Raw genomic sequence first — 13,238 nt, forward strand, 5'->3', positions numbered from 1 at the left:
TGATGGTAAATGGGATCGTTTCCTTGATTTTTCTTTCTGATCTTTCGTTGTTAGTGTATAGGAATGCAAGAGATTTCTGTGTATTAATTTTGTATCCTGCAACTTTAACAAATTCATTGATTAGCTCTAGTAGTTTTCTGATAGCATCTTTAAGGTTTTCTATGTATAGTAGTATCATGTCATCTGCAAACAGTGACAGTTTTACTTTTTCTTTTCCAATTTGGATTCCTTTTATTTCTTTTTCCTCTCTGATTGCCGTGGCTAGAACTTCCAGTACTGTGTTGAATAAGAGTGGTGAGAGTGGACATCCTTGTCTTGTTCCTGATCTTAAAGGAAATGCTTTCAGTTTTTCACCATTGAGAAAGATGTTTGCTGTGGGTTTGTCATATATGCCCTTTATTATGTTGAGGTAGGTTCCCTCTCCCTCTGGAGAGTGTTTATCCTAAATGGGTGTTGCATTTTGTCGAAAGCGGTTTCTGCATGAATTCTGTGACATGCTTTCTTGAGTGAGAGAAGAGGTGTGGTTGCAGTTAGCATTGCTTTTTTATTTTGGGGGGTACACTACCATTCATTTCATTAGAGAGTAATGGTACCTGCCAAGGTTAAACAAAAAGTTTATACGCTTTTATCAAATGTATCATCTAAAACAGCACAATGCGATGATGCTCTAAGACTTTAAAAGCTAACCTAATTTATAATACTCTCAAGCATGATTCAACAGAAATATGAAAACAAAATATCTGACTAGTTAAACATCTACCAATTAAAAATAACTGATAAAGAAGTGAATATTTTGGTAAAGTACCCTATTGAAAGCAGTTTGTAAAGCAGTCTTTGTTTCTACAGAAAACATGTTAACAGTGAATAAATCATCACACTCTCTGCAGTACTACACTGCGTTCGTAGAAGTTCAGAGGACTTATTCCCTCAGCTGCTGCAAGTGCTACTAGCTGAGAACACCCTTCAGAATTGCCTTGATAATAGAGAGTTGCTTCACCCCAAATCATACCCTCTTCCCAGGTCAGCCTGCATTCAATGACTGGTTGACCTTAGAGTATAAAAGCTCTGTACCATTACCACAACTGAAGATGGCTCTGAAGGTCTGCCTCAGCTTCTGAGCTCCCCACAGGGTTGGTAGAGGCCTTTGTTGCTGCCACACCACACCCCAACATTTCCCTCACTCTAGTCCTGCTTCTTCCTTCCCTTCCTTCTACAGACATTGATCCCAAGAGCACTCCCTAGTAAACCTTCTGCACTGCATGCTGATCCTGCCTCTGTCTGGCATACTGGCATAGAGTTAAGCACCCTGACATGTGTTTGATATAATAAATACATCTTCTGAAAAAAAAAAAAAGTGAGTGATACCCTGGATACACACACAACTCATTTCTCATTAATGAATAAACCTAAGATTTTTTAAACACTTTTTTTAAAAATAAATTTATTTATTTATTTTTTAAATTTTTGGCTGCATTGGGTCTTCATTGCTGCTCACAGGCCCTCTCCAGCTGTGGCAAGCGGGGGCCACTGTTGGTCGCAGTGCACGGGCTTCTCATTGTTGTGGCCTCTCCTTTTGCGGAGCATGGGTTCCAGGCGTGTGGGCTTCTGCAGCTGCGGCACACAGGCTCAGCAGTTGTGGCTCATGGACTGCAGAGCGAAGGCTCCATAGTTGTGGCACACAGGCTTAGTTGCTCCGTGGCGTGTGGGATCCTCCCGGACGAGGGCTCAAACCCGTGTCCCCTGCATTGGCAGGCGGACTCTTAACCACTGCGCCACCAGGGAAGCCCCTAAGATTTTTATAACATTCTGAGTTTGGGCCAGAAGATAAAATGTTCCAAATATACATTCATATGCACACACACACACACACACACACCACACATATACACACACCCCAATTCTTAGTTACTTCTGTATTTCCAAAACTGGCTTTTTTTTTTTTTTTTTTTTTTTGCGGTATGTGGGCCGCTCACTGTCGTGGCCTCTCCTGATGCAGAGCACAGGCTCCGGACGCGCAGGCTCAGCAGCCATGGCTCACGGGCCTAGCTGCTCCGTGGCATGCGGGATCTTCCCGGACCGGGGCACGAACCCGTGTCCCCTGCATCGGCAGGCAGACTCTCAACCACTGCACCCCCAGGGAAGCCCCAAAACTGGCTTTTTGATTTGTCTTTAGTTTGAAAGGGAAAAAGTGTACAATTGGTAATCAATAATCTGTTTCATGTGTGTGGTATATGATGAATACATGAAGATGATGTCTTGGCAAAAATAAAGTTGAGTACTGTTTTAATGTACCACATACATTAAAATAGTTTTCTATAGTTTGGAGTATACCACAAATAAGTACGCTAATTTTATGCCCAGAAATTGGGGTTTATTTCAAAGTAAACATTTTAACATGTCTGTTGTAGCTCTTCACTGAATGTAGAAAATGTTCAAAAATCAAATTTTCAGCTTTTCTCTTAAATTTTTATCCCCATTTTCCCTTTTATCAAATTAGAAAACTGCTTGTTATTAGTAACACTTTTCAGCTGTGAAATTTTTTTTACAGTAGTGACATCATAATTTCATTTGTCAGCAGTGTCCTATTTTATTATATGCAAGTGGCCTAGACAGAAAATGAACAATTGCACTGTGATGTATAGGTTTGATTTAGATATTCTAGGTTAGTTTGTTTTTTTTTTTAACACTACCTAGTACACATGTTTTTTGTATGTTTTTTAGTAGTACATAGGGTTCATGACAGATTCATGTGTCATTTTTTTAAAAAGGTTAATATGTCAGTAACAGGGAATGAAAATTTTAAGTAAAATATTTTTACTGAAAACTATTGACTGGATGTATTTGTATATTCTAGGTGAAAACTGACTTTTGTCAGACTGTGCTTCCATACTTGATCCATGACATTTTAATCCAAGATACAAATGAATCATGGAGAAATCTGCTTTCTACACACATTCAGGGATTTTTCACTAACTGTTTCAGACACTGCTCAGAAACAAGCCGATCCACAACTCCTGCAAATTTGGATTCAGGTATTCTGTTAAATTTCTCAAATTTATACTGTTAACATCTCAGTTCTAGGGAAAGATAGATTGTTTGAATCCCATCAAGGCCCTTGTAGGCTTAATTCCATAACCTCTAAACATCTGTTCTCTTATCTGTATAATGGAGATAAAAGTTGTAGCAAGTTTTCAATTAGGTAATGTATGTAAAACAACTAGGATAATACTTGATGCATAGTATCCCTTCAGTAATTATTGACTACTATTAATGGAGCAACTAATTGAGCATTCAGTGTATGTCAAGCACCGTGCTTGGCACTGGCAGTGAGGATGTGAGCAAGACATAACCCTACATTCTAGTAACTGAAACAGCAGACAAATAAATGCAACCACATATTATAGGTACTGTGCTGGAAATATGATGGAATTTTATATTAGAGCTATGGCCAACTTATTTTTTAAAAGTAACCTTTTTTTTAATTAAAAAATTATATTTCTTGTGGGAAATACGGAAAAATTGGCATAAATTAAACAAATTAAATCACCCATAATTCTGTCATCTAGGATAACTACAATTAACATTTGGTATATATACATCAGGGTTTTTTTTGGTTTGTTTTTTTGTTTTTTTGTGGTACGCGGGCCTCTCACTGCTGTGGCCTCTCCCGTTGCGGAGCACAGGCTCCGGACGCGCAGGCTCAGCGGCCATGGCTCACGGGCCTAGCCGCTCCGTGGCATGTGGGATCCTCCCAGACTGGGGCATGAACCCGTGTCCCCTGCATCGGCAGGCAGACTCTCAACCACTGCACCACCAGGGAAGCCCTATACATCAGTTTTTTAAAACAAAAATTGGATTATGCTTTACTTACTTTTATAACCTACTTTCCTTCCATGCTATATAAGAAGTATTTCCCATGCTAAGAGCTTATTGCAGGAAAAATTCATTGAGGAATTGGGTGCACATAATACATACATACATAGTTGAGGGCTCATCGTGGGTCAGATTTTCAAACCTAAATTTGAAAAAAGGAACATATTTACAGATTTGTAATGTTAACTTACTGTCTTTAGTATTGATACATATTACTAATGTATTTTATGTACAAACATAAAACTAGGTACAATTCACTTACTGTACTTCAAGACCAACATAATTATAAGAATAGTATTGAGTTCATGTGGTATTTTGCTGCAACTAAATTATTCTTCCCAACCTTGACTATGGTTCCAGTCGCTTTGACATAGGTTGTGATTACTCGATTCTCCCAATTACTTCCTTTTACTTTCACTACCACAGCCTTTATATGACATGAGCGTGTTGCCATTTAAACTTTACTTTGCTCTGTTTTATTATTTATGTTTGTTCCTTTTTATTGGCTAACAGCAGTTACTAATCTTCTATTGGAAATAATATAATTATTAAACATAAGTATGGATGCCCATTCTATAGTACTACTAGATTATAAGTTGGTCATGTAAATAATTCAAAATACTCTTATATGAATTTTCTTTAGGCCATTGAAATGAAAATCCTAAAATAAAAGTTCTCATAGAGGCTTGGCAAACTATCCAGCCTATATCTCCTATTCTTAATATGGGAAATACAGGTATAAGTGATTCACAGTTACCAGTAAGCATTTAAACTTTAATATTATGTAATTTGATGTAATAGTAAAAACAATTTTATAACATGCCAAGTTTGATATAATTGCTGCTTATGATAACCTGATAATCTGTTATCCTGACATAGCTAAGACTTTTTTTTATGTTTATCATTTGTACATACATATTTATGCTGCAGCCTTTCAAAGGTAAAATCAGCCAGTTTTATTTTATGTCTGTGTAGAGTACCAATATTTCTTTTTTTTTTTTTTTTTTTTTTTTTGCGGTACGCGGGTGTCTCACTGTTGTGGCCTCTCCCGTTGCGTAGCGCAGGCTCCAGACGCGCAGGCCCAGCGGCCATGGCTCATGGGCCCATCCACTCCGCGCATGTGGGATCTTCCTGGACCCGGGCACGAACCCACGTCCCCTGCATTGGCAGGCAGATTCTTAACCACTGCGCCACCAGGGAAGCCCTTGAGTACCAATATTTTTATTGCCTTAAATGAAAATTTAAACTTCATGTGTAAAATCTGTTATTGAAAAGGAAAGTATATATAGACTCCTATCAAATTAAATTTCTCTCGGATTATGCTTTACTTAACTTTTATAACCTACTTTCCTTCCATGCTATATAAATTTATCTTCTGATGTCTGTAAATGTCACTGACTTCACTTGAATGTGCCACATGCATCTCAAATTCAACTGTCCGAAGGTTAAATTATCATCTTCACCTCCTTCCCCAGCCTACTTCTTTTAATGTGTACCTCTTCAGTGAAAGGCATGCAGTTATCCAAGCCAGAAACCTTTCTCACATCTCATCTGATTACCGAATCCTGTGAGTTCTGTGTCATAAATAACATTAGTCCATCTATTTCTCTCTGTCCACAGCATCCTTACTGCTTTTCAGCTCTGTGGTTTAACACAATGAAATCGTTCAGTATATTCTCCATGATCTTTCTTGTTTCTGCCATCTTATCACTATTTGCCGGGAACACTATCCTTTCTTCTTTTCCAGATGGACCATTACTCTTCTTTCAGATCTCTTTTTTTCTGTGAAACTATTCCTATTCAGAGTTCTTTTCTGTATGCCACTACGGTATTCTAAGCTTTCCCTATCATAGCACACATCACACTGTGTTAAGAGTCTCTTAGGCTATCTTACAGCCGTGCGGGAACTGGGCCTGATCTGCCCACCCCCACCAAGGCCTTTACTGGCCCTTTTTTTTTTTAGCTGTTGTGGTTCTGCTTTGTTTTGTTCTTGCTGTTTCATTTTTATTTTTTCTAATTTTATTTTTTACTCTTTGTTCTTTTTCTGCTCCTTTTTGTTTGTTGCCTTTTTTTTTTTTTTTTTTTTTTGCCACGCCGTGCAGCTTGCAGGGTCTTCGTTCCCAGGCTGGGTGTTGGGCCTGAGCTGCTGTGGTGGAAGTGCCGAGTCCAAACCACTGGACTAACAGAGAACCTCAGACCACAGCGAATATTAATCGGTGTGAGCTCTCCCAGAGGTCCTCATATCAGCACCAAAACCCAGCTCCACCCAACTGCCTGCAAACTCCAATGCTAGACACCTCAAGCCAAACAACCAGCAAGAGAGGAACACAGCCCCATCCATCAAAAAAATATGGTACAAAGAAGCAAGGTAAAAACCTACAAGAGCAAATAAATGAAGAGGAAATAGGCAACCTATCTGAAAAAGAATTCAGAGTAATGATAGTAAACATGATCCAAAATCTAGGAAATAGAATGGAGGCACAGATCGAGAAAATACAAGAAATGTTTAACAAGGACCTCGAAGAACTAAAGGACAAACAGTGATGAACAACATGATAACTGAAATGAAAAATGCACTAGAAGGAATCAGTAGCAGAATAACTTAAGCAGAGGAACGAATAACTGAGTTGGAAAATAGAATGGTGGAAATAACTGCTGAGGAGTAGAATAAGAATGAATGAAAAGAAATGAGGACAGTCTCAGAGACCTCTGGGACAACATTAAATGCACCAGCATGCACATTATAGGGTCCCAGAAGACGAACAGAAAGAGAAAGGGTCTGAGAAAATATTTGAAGAGATTTTAGCAGAAAACCCTAAAATGGGAAAGGAAATAGCCATCTAAGTCCAGGAAGCACGGAGAGTCCCGTACAGGATAAACCCCAGGAGAAGCACATCAAGACACGTATTAATCAACCTAACAAAAACTAAATTCAAAGAAAAAATATTAAAAGCAACAGGGGAAAAGCAACAAACAGTGTATAAGGGAATCCCCATAAGGTTATCAGCTGATTTTTCATCAGAAACTCTGCAGGGCAGAAGGGAGTTGCAAGATATTTAAAGTGATGAAAGGGAAAAACCTACAACCAGGATTACTCTACCCAGCAAGGATCTCATTCAGATTTGATGGAGAAATCAAAAGCTTTACAGACAAGCAAAAGCTAAGAGAATTCACCACCAAACCAGCTTTACAACAAATGCTAAAGGAAGTTTTCTAAGTGGGAAACACAAGAGAAGAAGACCCACATAAACCCAAAACAATTAAGAAAATGGTAATAGGAACATACATTTTGATAATTAATTTGAATGAAAATGGATTAAGTGCTCCAACGAAAAGACACAGTCTGGCTGAATGGATAAAAAACAAGACCCATATATATGCTGTCTACAAGAGGCCCACTTCAGATCTGGGGACACATACAGACTGAAAGTGAGGGGATGGAAAAAGATATTCCATGCAAATGGAAATCAAAAGAAAGCTGGAGTAGCAATACTCATATCAGATTTTAAAAAGTCTAAAGACTGTTACAAGAGACAAGCAAGGTTACTACATAATGATCAAGGGATCAGTCCAAGAAGAGAATATAACAATTATAAATATTTATGCACCCAACATAGATGCACCTCAGTACATAAGGCAAGTGCTAACAGCCTTAAAAGGGGAAATTGACAGTAACACAGAAATAGTGGGGGACTTTAATATCCACCTACCCCAATGGACAGATCATCCAGACAGAAAATAAAGAAAGAAACACAAGCTTTAAATGACACAATCGACCAGATAGATTTAATTGATATTTATAGGACATTCCATCCGAAAACAGCAGATTACACCGTCTTCTCAAGTGCACACGAATATTCTCCAGGATAGGTCACATCTTGGGTCACATATCAAGCCTCAGTAAATTTAAGAGAATTGAAATCATATCAGGCATCTTTTCCAACCACAACGCTGAGATTAGAAATCAATTATAGGAAAAGAAAACTGTACAAAACAAACACAAACACAAACACATGGAGGCTAAACAATATGCCACTAAATAGCCAAGAGATCACTGAAGAAATCAAAGAGGAAATCAAAAAATACATAGAAACAAATGACAGCAAAAACATGACAACCCAAAACCTATGGGGTGTAGCAAAGGCAATTCTAAGAGGGAAGTTTATAGCAATTCAATCTCACCTCAAGAAACAAGAAAAATCTCAAATAAATAATCTAAACTTCCACCTAAAGCAACTAGAGAAAGAAGAACCAAAAAACCCCAAAGTTCATAGACGGAAAGAAATCATAAAGATCAGAGCAGATGGGACTTCCTGGTCGTCCAGTGCTTAAGACTCCGTGCTCCCAATGTGGGGGGCCCAGGTTCAGTCCCTGGTTGGGGAACTAAGATCCCACATATCGCAACTAAGCACACACACTGCAATGAAGAGCCTGCCCAGCCAAAAGAAAGAAGGGAAGAAAGGAAAGAAGAAGGAAAGAAGGATAAGAGCAGAAGTAAATGACATAGAAATGAAGAAAACAGTAGCAAAGAGCAATAAAACCAGAAGTTGGTTCTTTGAGAAGATAAACAAAATTGATACACCTTTATTTAGCCAGATTCATAAAGAAAAAAGGGGAGAAGATTCAAATTAATAAAATTAGAAATGAAAAAGGAGAAATTACAAGTGACACTGCAGATATACAAAGGATCATAAGTGACTACTACAAGCAACCGTATGCCAATAAAATGGACAACCTGGGAGAAATGGACAAATTTTTAGCAAGGTATGAGCTTCCAAGACTGAACCAGGAAGAAATAGAAAATATAAACAGATCAATCACAAGTAATGAAATTGAAACTAATTAAAATCTTCCAACAAACAAAAGTCCAGGACCAGATGGCTTCACAGGTGAATTCTATCAAACATTTAGAGGAAGCTAACACTTGTCCTTCTCAAACTCTTCCAAAAAATTGCAGAGGGAGGAACACTCCCAAACTCATTCTACAAGGCCACCATCACCCTGATACCAAAACCAGACAAAGATATCACATGAAAAGGAAATTAAAGGCCAATATCACTGATGAACACAGACGCAGAAATCCCGAACAAAATACTAGCAAACAGAATCCAATCCACTTTTAAAGTATTATACCCCATGATCAAGTGGGATTTCCCCCAGGGATGCAAGGATTCTTCAGTATACACAAATCAATAAATGTGATACACCATATTAGCAAATTAAAGAATAAAAATCATATGATCATCTCAGTAGATTGCAGAAAAAGATTTTGACAAAATGCAACACCCATTTATGATTAAAACTCTAGAAAGTGAGCAGAGAGGGAACCTACCTCAACATAATAAAGGCCATATATGACAAACCCACAGCAGACATCAAGCTCAATGGTGAAAAACTGAAAGCGTTTCCTCTGAGGTCAGGAACAAGACAAGTATGTCCACTCCACCAGTGTTATTCCACATAGTATTGGAAGTCTTAGCCACGGCAATCAGAGAAGTAAAAGAAATAACAGGAACACAAATTTGAAAAGAATAAGTAAAACTGTCACTGTTTGCAAATGACATGATACATAGAAAATCCTGAAGATGCTATCAGAAAACTACCTAGACCTAATCAATGAATTTGGTAAAGTTGCAGGATATAAAGTTAATACACAGAAATCTCTTGAATTCATACACTAACAACAAAAGATCAGAAAGAGAAATTAAGACAACAATCCCTTTTACAGTTGCAACAAAAAGAATAAAATACCTAGGAATAAACCTACCTAAGGAGGCAAAAGATCTGTACTCAGAAAACAATAAAACACTGATGAAAGAAATCAAAGATGACACAAACAGATGGAGAGATATACCATGCTCTTGGATTGGAAGAATCAGTATTATGAAAATGATTATACTACCCAAAGCAATCTGTAGGTTCAATGCAATCCCTATCAAATTACCAATGGCATTTTTCACAGAATTAGAACAAAAAATTTACAATTGATTTGTATGGAAACACAAAAGGCCATGAATAGCCAAAGCAATCTTGTTTTTTTTTCTCTCTCTCTCTCATTGAGGCACTCGGGCTCCAGGGCACGTGGGCTCTGTAGTTGTGGCGTGCAGGCTCCAGAGCACATGAGCTCTGTAGTTTGTGGCATGGGGCTTAGTTGCCTTGCTGCATGTGGGATCCCAGTTCCCTAACCAGGGATCAAACCCACATCCCCTGCATTGGAAGGTGGATTCTTTACCACTGGACCACCAGAGAAGTCCCTAGCCAAAGCTCTCTTGAGTAAGAAAGACAGAGCTGGAGAAATCATGCTCCCTGGCTTCAAACTATACTACAAAGCTACAGTAATCAAGACAGTATGGTACTGGCACAAAAACAGAAATATAGATCAATGGTACAGGGTAGAAAGCCCAGAGATAAACCCACGCCACCTATGGTCACCTAATCCATGACAAAGGAGGCAAGAATATACAATGGAGAAAAGACAGTCTCTTCAATAAGTGCTGCTTGGAAAACTGTACAACTACAACTAAAAGAATGAAATTAGAACACTCTCTGACACTATACACAAAAATAAACTCAAAATGGATTAAAGACCTAAATGTAAGACCAGACACTATAAAAGTCTTAGAGGAAAACCACTCTGATATAAATCACAGCAATATCTCTTTTGACCCACCTCCTAGAGTAATGAAAATATAAACAAAAATAAACAAATGGGAACTAAAGTTAAAAGTTTTGCACAGGAAAGGAAACCATAAACAAGTGAAAAAGACAACATGAGAATGGGAGAAAATGTTTGCAAATGAAGCAACTGACAAAGGATTAACCTCCGAAATATACAAGCAACTCATGCAGCTCAATATCAAAACAGTAAACAACCCAATCAAAAAATGGGTGGAAAACCTAAATAGACATTTCTCCATAGAAGACATACAGATGGTCAAGAGGTACGTGAAAAGATGCTCAGCATCACTAATTATTAGAGAAATGCAATAAACACTACAGTGAGGTATATCACCTCACACTGGTCAGAATGGCCATCATCACAAAATCTACAAACAATAAATCTTGAAGAGGGTGTGGAGAAAAGGGAACCCTCTTGCCTCGTTGGTGGGAATGTAATTTGATACAGCCACTGTGGAGAACAGTATGGAGGTTCCTTAAAAAACTAAAAATAGAACTACCATATGACCCAGCAATCCCACTACTGGGCATATACCTTGAGAAAACTATAATTCAAAAAGACACATGTACCCCAATGTTCATTGCAACACTATTTATAGTAGCCAGGACATGGAAGCAGCATGAATGTCTGTCGACAGATGAGTGGATAAAGATGTGGTACATATATACAATGGAATATTATTCAGCCATAAAAAGGAACCAAATTGGGTCATTTGTAGATATGTGGATGGACCTAGAGTCTGTCATATAGAGTGAAATAAGTCAGAAAGAGAAAAACAGATACTGTGTATTAATGCATATATGTGGAATCTAGCAAAATGGTACAAATGGACCTATTTGTAGGGCAGGAATAGAGACGCAGACGTCGGGAATGGACACATGGACACAGATGGGGAAGTGGAGGGTGGGATGAATTGGGAGATTAGGATTGACATATATACACCACCATGTGTAAAATAGATAGCTAGTGGGAACCTACTGTGTAGCACAGGGAGCTCAGCTCGGTACTCTGTGATGACCTAGATGGGTGGGTTGGGGGGGGCTTCTGGAGGAGGTCCAAGAGGGAGGGGATATATGTATACATATAGCTGATTCCCTTTGTTGTACAGCAGAAACTAATGCAACATTGCAAAGCAGTTATACTCCAATTAAAAAAAAAAAGTTTCTGGGCTTCCCTGGTGGCACGGTGGTTGAGAGTCCACCTGCCAATGCAGGGGACATGGGTTCGTGCCCTGGTCCGGGAGGATCACACATGCCACGGAGCAACTGGGGCCATGAGCCATGGCCACTGGGCCTGCGCGTCCGGAACCTGTGCTCCGCAATGTGAGGGACCCGCGTACCGCAAAAAAAAAAAAAAAAAAAAAAAAGTTTCTTAGGCTAGTTGGTGAGTTCTCTGTGGTCACAAATAGTCTTTGTTATATGGTTGTATATTGAGCTCCTAGTACATTGAAAAATCCTAGGTAAATAGTTTTTGAATCAATGGATTAGTCTTCTTCAGAAATAAAATATAAATTACTATTAAATTCTCAGTTTTTTTAAGCTCAGTAGTTTCTTTTAAAAGAAAAAGAGATGCCATTAAATTCCGTTTATTGAAAACCAATTTTGTGCCAGAACCTTATAGTGTAGAGGAAGACAGATACACAAACAAAAGGGAGAAAGTGCTTAAGCAAGTCTGCCTGGGACTGAGAGGACATATCTTTGTTTGTCAGAGTCAGAGCACTTTTTCCGATGCCATTTGGATAAGAAATCACAAAGAACAATGCTTGCTGTTGTGGACTACATGAGGAGACAAAAGAGGTAATGTAACTATTGGTTCTTGAGTTGGGGATTTAGAAGTGTAACTTGTTATTGCTGGCTGAATTTTAACATGATTCTTTGAGGTAATGCTACTGCACGTTGCTGTATTTAATATGTGTGATGCTTATATCTCCTTGTAATGATCCATATTTAGGGTGGCACTTTGGTGAAATCAGTGTCAGGAACTCTGAATTCTTTTTCTTTTTTATGGAAGTATAGTTGATTTACAATATTGTGTTAGTTTCAGGTGTTCAGCAAAGTGATTCAGTTATATATATGTTTTTTTTCAGATTATTTTCCATTATAGGTTATTACAAAATAAATTACAAGATATTGAATACTGTAGGAACTCTGACCCCCAACTGTAATAGTAACAGTGTTATCTTTGCTAAATCATTCCGTCTTTGGGGGCTTTAGTTTATTTCATTTCCAGTGAAGGAAAGGAGTAAGTGATTTTCCAGGTTACTTTTAGTTGCATTACTCCTCTTTTAACGTTTCTCTTTACATTTTGTCTCAGAAGTAGCTAGAGTTATGTAAAAAGCTCCTGCATGTATCTTTATTATGAAACATAAGTTTCTTTACTGTGTACCATGGTCTTCAAAATCTGTGGTTCTGTATAGTGATGCTGTGCTATAGCAGTGTTCATTTTCTCGATTGCTTTATAATATAGTATTTTTGTTCCTATTATTTCTCTTGAGATTTTTAACAGTGAGTGCAGGAATTTCTAGAGAGGATGGTCTGACTGATCTGTACTGCTCCAGAGTTGACCAGAACTTTGAAGAAATAATGTAGTAGGTCTAAATAATGTAATAGGTAATCACTGATGTCTCATTAGTTTGTTTGGTGGTAGTGACAGTGGTTGATAAAAATGGGAGGGAATGGTAGGGGAA

The 13,238-nt window shown here is 38.2% G+C and overlaps 1 protein-coding gene across 2 annotated transcripts in view; it reads left to right on the top strand.

The window, feature by feature from the left end:
- Positions 1–13,238, top strand: part of ATM (ATM serine/threonine kinase) — a 141,566-nt gene that overhangs the window by 80,591 nt on the left and 47,737 nt on the right. For both annotated transcript variants that reach the window (XM_082629283.1, XM_082629284.1), the window contains exons 38-39: positions 2,855–3,032; positions 12,261–12,348. In XM_082629283.1, the coding sequence (XP_082485409.1) occupies positions 2,855–3,032; positions 12,261–12,348 (266 nt within the window). The remainder of the gene's footprint in view (positions 1–2,854; positions 3,033–12,260; positions 12,349–13,238) is intronic.

The sequence above is a fragment of the Mesoplodon mirus genome (assembly GCF_964341445.2).
Source record: "Mesoplodon mirus genome assembly, chromosome: 7".
Classification (NCBI taxonomy): Eukaryota; Metazoa; Chordata; class Mammalia; order Artiodactyla; family Ziphiidae; genus Mesoplodon; species Mesoplodon mirus.